The sequence below is a fragment of the Dermacentor variabilis genome, chromosome 11 (genome assembly GCF_050947875.1).
Source record: "Dermacentor variabilis isolate Ectoservices chromosome 11, ASM5094787v1, whole genome shotgun sequence".
Classification (NCBI taxonomy): Eukaryota; Metazoa; Arthropoda; class Arachnida; order Ixodida; family Ixodidae; genus Dermacentor; species Dermacentor variabilis.
The window spans coordinates 108,924,510-108,933,422 of record NC_134578.1 but is presented as its reverse complement, the minus strand read 5'-3'; the positions used below and the strand labels follow the sequence as shown (position 1 = coordinate 108,933,422).

General features: G+C 45.6%; 1 protein-coding gene across 1 annotated transcript; it reads right to left on the bottom strand.

The window, feature by feature from the left end:
* Positions 1-332: 332 nt before the first annotated feature.
* On the bottom strand, positions 333-6,830 carry LOC142563072 (uncharacterized). The gene is made up of 2 exons (XM_075673586.1): positions 6,473-6,830; positions 333-1,565 (listed from the first exon to the last, which is right to left on the bottom strand). The coding sequence occupies exons 1-2, from the start codon at positions 6,812-6,814 to the stop codon at positions 453-455; spliced, it is 1,455 nt and encodes a 484-aa protein (XP_075529701.1). The 5' UTR covers positions 6,815-6,830; the 3' UTR covers positions 333-452.
* Positions 6,831-8,913: the final 2,083 nt, after the last annotated feature.

Here is an 8,913-nt window from a genome sequence, read left to right as displayed (position 1 = left end):
TTAAACAAGTCTATGCGATAGGAATTGAATTAACATGCACGGATTGTTTCGCCAGAAATTCAAGCTTTTTGTTTTAGCATTGAAGGCATCGTCTCTAACGTTCTTGCGGATTGGCTAAGATTATATATATATGTATATATATATATATATATATATATATATATATATATATTATAATCAGCAAATATCCACCACGATGAAAATTTTTGAATTCTCTGTGTCTGCGAGTCACCTACACAGAAACTGTTCTGAAAGAAACATTACACAGCCGAAATGCTATTTTACAAACTAAGACAAAAGCGATGTCGCGTAGATAAGCAGACATTGAAAAATTATTGAAAAAAGAACGAAGCTTTATTTTGCTTTCAACGAAGGCATCTGGAAGAGAGAAATTTGTTTCCAGGAAATAAGACGGCATGTGTATTTAATGAAATGCGCGAAATTCCCCTCATTTATTCTGCTACGGGCTTCGGAAGAAACTCGTACACTATGTGAAGCTTGTCCTCCATGACGTACCCTTCACGTTCAAGATCATTGAGGCTAAATGAAACCAGTTTGGCGAAACAGTACCAGTTGGCTGTTTCTCCGGGTCTTCCAAAGAACTGAAGTTCAACTTTATTGTCCCACAGCTTCTGGCACTGTTTGCTTTGGGATGGATGTTTGACGGTCACCCGAATGTTCTGACTGAAAGGCCACTGAAGAAATTCGTCGATCACACCGTTGTGCAGCTGAATACGAGGACGCAATAACACGTGATCTCCCTCTTTTCTGAAGTACACTCCTGGCGACACGTGATAGCCAGATAGGTATATTTTTTCTTCCGAGCAACAATGAAAGCCTTCAGCATTTGCGCTGTTTTTCATTGCTTCGTATCCCTTAGCCATGAACTCATATCGATTAATGTTTATTGTGCGTAAGGCCAGTTCTTTATTCAATGTGCTCTGTCCTTTCTTCTCAGGGTCGTTCGCTCCACCAATACCAGCAACACTTCCTACGCTATTTATGGAGACTGTCCTTGCGGTGTCCTGCAACACTTCCTTCAGCTCTTTTATTGAATCCGTTATGGTTCCTGCAAGCACACGTGTCTCTTCGCTGTGGTCAGTTAATCTTTTCTCGACTTCTCTAACTGAAGATAGCGTAACTGAACATTGTGAAGTAGGGTGATCCAAGGTACTATTTCCGCTTGGCCTTTGTAGCAGTGCTTCTTTGACCGTGTTCATGCAATGTGAAATCTCATTTAGCCGGTCATTTTGGACAATATGATCACTAATAACTTCGTCTAGCCTGTCTTTAATTTCAACTCCTCGCACGTCTAAGCTCGCATTCAGAGCCATCATCATTGCTTTTTCGTCAATGTGTGACTTTTCTACAGCACCGGACGTCAGAGACACTGCATAGTCTCGGCATTTGCTATTTAAATGCGCGGACACATTACTACGCAATACGAGCTTTGAACATTTAGGGCAGGACGTAGCGTGGTGCTCACAGTCATTGCAAAAGTGCTTGTTCAACTCTGATGCAGGCAAAACCACGTCGCAGCCGCGTTCTTCATTCCAACATTTGATCTGAAATGAAAAAAAGAAGCATTTAAGCAATTTTCCATAGGATCTTCGTATTATTTTTCATTTTAACATATTCTATGTTTTTTCATGCCTTCGAACTTCCTGTCACACGGGCACTAAGTAATGTTCTTTTAATATGTTAACCACACTGCAGACAGAAGCTATTCAGAAGAAAGAAGAAATGCGGCAGCGATCACCTCATTTGAATGCAACATTACACGAACTATTGCTGCTTGGCTTAAAGAAGGATTTTCACTAATCGTGTGAATTTTCAGGAGCGAAACGCCGGCACCACTTGTACCATGTGTGCGAACTGGTGGTATTTGCATTGCGAAGGTGAGTGGTTCTTGAAGGTGAAATATCTTAGTACGTTGAGGTAAATTGTTTGCTCCGATTGGGTGCCGTTGCAATCACGTTCAGCAATGCGTTTTTGTTCTGGTAGGCCACTGAAATCCTCAGGCGTCTGAGCCGCTTAACGACGAGGAGCGGTTCCGTATTGTTGCGTATGCGCTCTTCGAACTCGGCTAGGGTGAGAAGCTTCTTGAGAAGAAATCCTTTTTTTTGCGGAAAACGCTTATGTAGAGCGATGTGTAGACTACGAAGCTACCAGGGTGCACGGAATAAATATTTTAATTCAGAGAATTATACTCGAACAGCGCTACTGACGCAAGGACGTACAGATAGACAAATACCCCAGAACAGAAGCGGGATGCCAATCGAATTGTTATTTGAAGAACTATAGCCTTTATATATCCATCCCTGTATTTACCTGCTTATACAAAGGCATCTACATGGCAGTCATTCTCCATGATGCAGAAAGTCTATTTTTCAGATTCCTCCAAAGACATCATATTTACGCAGCTAAAGTCAACGTTTCTATTATAAATAATGCCTGTATTATTTGTCTCTTTAGCTTTGAGTTTCCCTAGAAACGTCGTCTTCTATAGCACGGCAGTGCATGTGCATTTATTCTAATGGCCTCTCGAAATACCTTTCATGCCCATTGTCACGTTATTGCAGTACTGGCATACTCGATCATTGAAACACTGTTCCGTTTGTCCTACATATACCTAAGCACAGCTATGTGGTATCTGGGAAATGACAATGCGCGTACGGTCTGTAAACCTTGTTTTACAATTGGTGGTGCACTAGGGCCGATCGCATTATTTCATTCGATTGCACGTGGTACACAGCTTGCAAGCGGCGCTGAAAAGTAAATTCTCATTATGCCGGCTGAACATTTTCCTCAAGTTGTGCGATAACATCACTGCACTGGTCTCTTGTGTTTTTCTTCGCGTGACGGTCCGCAACCTATGCCTCTTCCTTTTTGCTAGATGGTTTCAAATACTGAAGTGATGACACAACGGGGAAAAGCCGCTCCCGGTAACCATGCTGTCAAATTTGAAAACAAAAAACGTTGCTCTATCTCGTGCTCGCATGGTTGCTTCAGTGCATCCCTTATACACGTCGCCGCTTTGACCATCTTAATCAGTGCAGGGTGTGTTCTGTTAAAAAAAATACTGGCGACGACAGTATACCGACATGGACAAGCCCAAACGTTCAAAAGAATTTTATTTTGGTCAGAGGCGTAAATATAAGGAGTCTACTACACATTCGCAATGAAGCAACAAACATATATGTTCATCTGATTTCAATGGCTTTCTTTTAGGTTGTTGCTTCATTGCACATGAGCGGTGAACTCCTTATAATAATGCCTCTGACTAAAAAACAAAAGATTTAGTTGAAAGTCTGCGCTTATCCGCGTCGATATCCTCTTGTGTCACAGCTTCGCACGCGCTGCATCGAGGAGTTTCCCAGCGCGGTGTTTTAATCCCGATGTTATCTAATGTCTGTTTAATTGGAGTTGAGAAGTGCATTCTCACGGCGGTTGAAATCTCTTTATGTGCAGATAACAACTGCATATGGGGCGCTCTGGTCGCCACAGGTGCGTCCTACGAACAAGTTTCCAGAAAGCTATCAATTCCATTAAAAGATTTCTATTCGCGCAACGCCTAGCGATGTCACCAGAAAAGTGTGCCGCCGTTGCTTTCACTAGGCATGATGTCTCTTGTTGTCCCATGCGGTACGTGTGAAGTTTCTGAGCGTGACAATCGACAGACTATTGACGTGCACACCGCATATTCGAATGCTGAGAGCAAAAATTGGGTGACACGCGAGCACATTCCGTATCCTATCACGCAACGCTGGGGGCAGCTCTGTAAATTCTCTGCCACGCATATATATGGGTCTCTGTGAAGGTTTCCTACGATGCAGCCTTCCTGTGGTACAGGGCATTTCCCAAACCGACTTAAAGGCGTTCACTGGTGTGGAAGCAAAAAAGTCAGAGTGTGCCTTCGCCTGCCGAAAAACACATCAAGTGTAAGAACCCTTGTAAAAAGCAGACGCCTATCGGTTCCGGTGCTTCTGCAGCAGGAGTTTCTTAGAGTACACATGCGCTTTGCTGCCACAGTACCCGGTTATCCGCTTGCTTCAGACAGCGGCCCTGTCGTGCGGAGCTTGATCCCGCTGAATTAGCAAAGCCCTTCTATGCCGACAGAACCACCGTGTAAAATTCATCCGTGGTCCTTTGTCACTTTCGTGCTTGGGTTCAAGAGCGAGATAAATGCTCCTGCTCCAGCGCTGATATATTTGCTCTAGAGCATGGTAACACGAGCTGCAGGGCTCACCGTCATATTTACACTAATGGCTCCGTTGTGCCTACATCATCTGACATTGGTGCGCGGATTCCGTCCCGAGTGTTACTACATCTGGAACTATCAGTCACTGCCCTTCAGCTGCAGCCACTGAACCAGCCGCGCTGCGGGACGCTGTTATTTGCGTCACAGAGCAGACAGATTAAGTCTACGGCAACCCTCACCGACTCAAGAGCGGACCTGCGGTCCCTGAAGTCGCCACGCATGCAGGAACAACGCGTAATGCACATAAGACGCCTACGCAATAAAGCATGCTAACTGCATCACATAGTTGTACTGCCGTGGTTACCAGCCGACTGCGGAATACAAGGTAGCGTCCAAGCTGGCCATGTTGCCAAAGGTGTACAGGAAACTTTGAAAGAAATGGTCCAGATGCCTTCCTCGAGAAAAGACGAGGCGACACTGGTATCTGCGCGCGCTTGGCGTCTCCAGCGATCCCTCTGGACAGATGCAAGCGACCAGTACGGACTCCAATAGAAAATAGATCCATTTTGTGAATTTTACATGCCGCGAGGTCTTAATAGATAAGATCAAGCACGCCTTTACGGCATAAGAAACAATGTGGCCTACACAACCTACTTCAGGTGTAAGATTGAACTCACGGACTCACTAATATGATCTCAATGTAACATCCCTGAAGACCTGCGGCATGTTCTGTGCGACAGCTGGCGCTAGCGTCACAGAGAATACTTGAAGGCGACATTTCTCCTTCGACGGGACTCTAGCTTGGCACTACGGCACATTATTGCTCCATGGGAAAGCACCATCTGTACGCTACGCGCTGCGGAAGTGCTGCTGACGCTCTTGCAGCCCACGTGCCTTGTATATGTATATGTAAATATATGTATTTGTGTGTGTGTGTGAATGTTGTGCTGTTAAGTTTTTATTGTTGTACATATCATGACCATCACCCAGTACCTAAGCATGTCAGGCGAACAGCCAGGCTAACACCAAAATATCATTAAAACTTAAAAATTAAAATTAAATTATGGATTTTACGTGCCAGAACTACGAGCCAATTATGAGCCAATTAGAACACCTTGGGTTTTTTTTTACGTGCACTCGCTCCCCTTGAAAGGCCGCCGCCACTGCAGCAAAGCCACTAAGCAGCCACGGCGGGTGAGCAGTGGTGGTGCCGCTGCCGGCAACGCCAGAGCGTAGCCATTGCGACCACACCTCTGCTACTAATTGGCCACATCCCTGTGTGACTTCGGCAAATCACAGAAGTGGGTCCACGAACCATCCCCTGTGCGGCACGGAGATTTCCCGATTGGCGAGTGTAGCCGGCCGATTCTCCGCAAACAGGTTGCGGTGAGTTGCCGCGCCGCTAACTTGGACGAACATTAAAAACACTCGCATTCCGCGGTAAACTTGTACACTCACACGCATGCCATTGAGGGCTTCGTTATCACAGCTTCGGCTGACGATTAAGTATACGATGGAAGAGTTATTCTCCGCGATACTCATTTGCAAAGCGTTGCGAGTCCAACGCAGATGGAGCAATCCCAGACAAGCCGACAGCCACACGTTCCTGGCATCACACTTGAAACGTTAAACACTGTACTTGCATGTGGTTTATTAGAAAAGTACAGCAAATATTTCAGTGCAATTTAACAAATCAGTATGTCTATTGATGATTAAGTCACGCAACCTAGCGTCCTTCGCAGTGTAAGATCAGTTGTAGAAAAAAGGTCGGAGAACAACAGACGGAAAAGAATACAGGAAAACTTCGACACGCCTGCGTTAAAATGCGCGATGAAAACGAAAGTAATGCACTCTATGTCGCACTAGCGGATGCGAGTAAGCATACCCGAATAGAAGGGCAGTTCATAAATCAATAGCGCTGCCGCACACTCGCTGCTGGCTACGCTCAACATACCTGATCGCGCACGAGTTCCCACAGCTTTAAGTCAGTAGTAAGCGAGACGTACTTTCAAAAATTATAGCGATTTAAAAGTAGCATAAGATACATACAAACAATAGCGTCAAAATATTTTGCTTCTCTTCACGGTTTCCCCGCCTATGTAATATTTCCATATTTCCTTTAATCTAGCTTACACGTGATTCCTCCGCTCTAACAGCAAATGACCATGATTTCTAAAAACGCATGACCACTTTGCAAATATATTCCATTAATTTTGCTAAAATAATCTGGATAACACTGACACACGAACATGTTTGCTCGTCCTCTCTTACCTTGCGCCTCAGCAGGTTCTCCAAAGAAAATTCTCTCCACTCAGCGTCCTCTGGAAGAAATTGGTCACCGTCGAGTAGACAGGCGTGTCCGTCGTCGAGTACGCACTGTTCGTAGCAGCTTATGCACAGCACGTCTCGACAGGGCAGAAAAACGGTCTTTCTGGGCAGCACACCACACGCGCCACATATTCTGCGAGCAGGAACAGGCTCGAGGAAATGCAAAGGTCTCCAGTCCAGTTCCTCGGTAAAACCGCACAGCGTGTACAGCTTGCCTTGAGAAGTCATGACGAACGGTGCACACGTCGACTGCGAAACGCCGTGCCAACAATTCTGCGGAAACATGGAAGCGTTGCCAGTGCGCTATATAATCTCAGCTGTTGCCAAGACTACTATCACACTGATAATGCTACGGCCAGTTCCTGACTGTTCACGGCGCCGCTCGCGAACTATAGATGTAACGGCGTGGAAATTATCTACCCGCCTAGCTGCGTGAATGTTGCTACCGACAAATTTATCGCCTTTCTCGTATTGGCGATTTTTTGTAAAGGTCACGAAACGTTAAAGGCCGTGGAAAAATAATTTACTGACGCGTCAAGGAACAGGCTACAATGGAAGCGCGACTAACCGCGAAATGAAAAAACAATTGGACGAAGAGAATAATATCTAGCAGAGACCGTCCGGATATTTCTAAACAGAAGCTTTCTTTCCAAACCAACTCTGTGATTCCTCACTGTGGCTACTGGATGTTCCAGCTGACTTGCGAATAGTTCAATCCTTAAAATAATATTTAAACTATTTGCCCATTGTGGGATCGAACCACTGTCCCCCAAGTAAACCAGCCTAATGCTCTATTCATTAGACCACAAGATTTCCTTCGAAACTACAACCTGGTACTACCATTGCGCCAAATCGCATGTATACATCGATGGAAGGAACGCCAACCAGTTGGATCACCGCGTGTGTCCAATTGCGAAGGACGGCTGCGTGAGGGCACATTTTCGCTCGCCTGTTTCCTTGGCGCCAGACACGTAGGAATAAACTGGGCAAATCTATGTAATTTAAACAACAGCTTCAAGCACGCCTCCAATCACTCATGCCCTTGTCACGCGGGTCATATGGGCAAGCTTGAGTGCACTTTGAGCGAGCGCGCTTAGCCGCTAGTGTCATTCGCAGGCTTCTGCACGCGAACGCTTAAAGACAATTACAGCACAGTGCACTCGTCCTCGAGTGTGTTCGGCGAACACACTGCGCGGCGGCGAAATGTTTAGCCTCGTTATTCGTGTAGCCTCGCTCTATTCGAATGCAAAGGCCGATTTCAAATGCCTCTTGCCCCCGCGTTAGTCCAGTGGCTGCGGCATTAGGCTGCTGAGCTCGCGGTCGCGGGTTCAATCTGGGCCACGGCTGCCGAATTTTATTGGGGGTGAAATGCGAAGCGTCCGTGTATCTGCATTGTTTGTTCGTTAATGTGACCCCGCTGGTCCAAATTCTTCCGTTTTCCGCCTATACTGAGTGCCTCATTAGGAGATCACGATTTTGGCACATTACACACACTATGTTTGTTTCTAGAGAGTGGAGTGATTCTAGGTTAAGTGTCCCAGACATGTCTTTAGAATATCTCAGGTATTGCTCGGAAAATTCGGCCAATTCCACTAGTCCTAAAACCGGTTTCTCAAATTTTATCACACGGAAGAAAAACCTCCGCCAATCCACTCCTATGAAGGTGGCTGTACAGCGAATCTGTAGATATGTTGCGCCTAATATAGGGCAACGTGAAAAAAAAATAACAATCCTCCCACGATCTTCGGCCATTACGCAAATTGCTCTTCATAGTGACATATGACACAAACACACGTTTCTATGCAGTTTATAAGATCTCTAATTTATTTATTAGTTTAAAATTACTGCAAAAACCACTTTGTGGTCCCTATGATACGCAAATATGATTTCCCTTCTTATGCGAGGAATGTTTTTTTCCACAGGTAAATGGATGCATGACGCGTGTACGATAGTAGAATGGGATCGTTGAAGTAACCGAGGCCAAGGTCTTCCAGCAAGCGGTTGAACCACTGCGTTGTTTCCGGTTTGCGGTATACAATAAAGTATTCGACAACGATCACCGGCGAAGGTTTGGCGGGAGCGCACGTTGCTCAACGCGGAAGGACGCACGCCTCTTAACAAATCATGCGGTTTGACGACTGTTTTCGTTTCCTACTGAAATGAAAGCTTTGCTGCATGTTCGCTTCACGCATCTGCTTTACAGGGTCATTACCCATTCCTCCTCGCCCTCTACAGCAGCTGGAATCGGCGCACTGGGTTTTTTGTCGACGTGACGGACGCAGAAAAGTCCCGGGATCCTAGCTAAAAAGAGCTTCGCTGTAAATGAATTCCCCGGTGAACGCGACACTCCCTAATGCGAAATTTGAGCTCAGCTCTATACGTGC

Bases quoted from the DNA above. Each gene is read 5' to 3' on its own strand.
- LOC142563072 (XM_075673586.1), bottom strand. From the start codon at position 6,814: ATGTTTCCGCAGAATTGTTGGCACGGCGTTTCGCAGTCGACGTGTGCA. The intron at 1,566-6,472 runs GTAAGAGAGGAC...TTTTCATTTCAG, and splicing joins AGAACCTGCTGAGGCGCAAG to ATCAAATGTTGGAATGAAGA.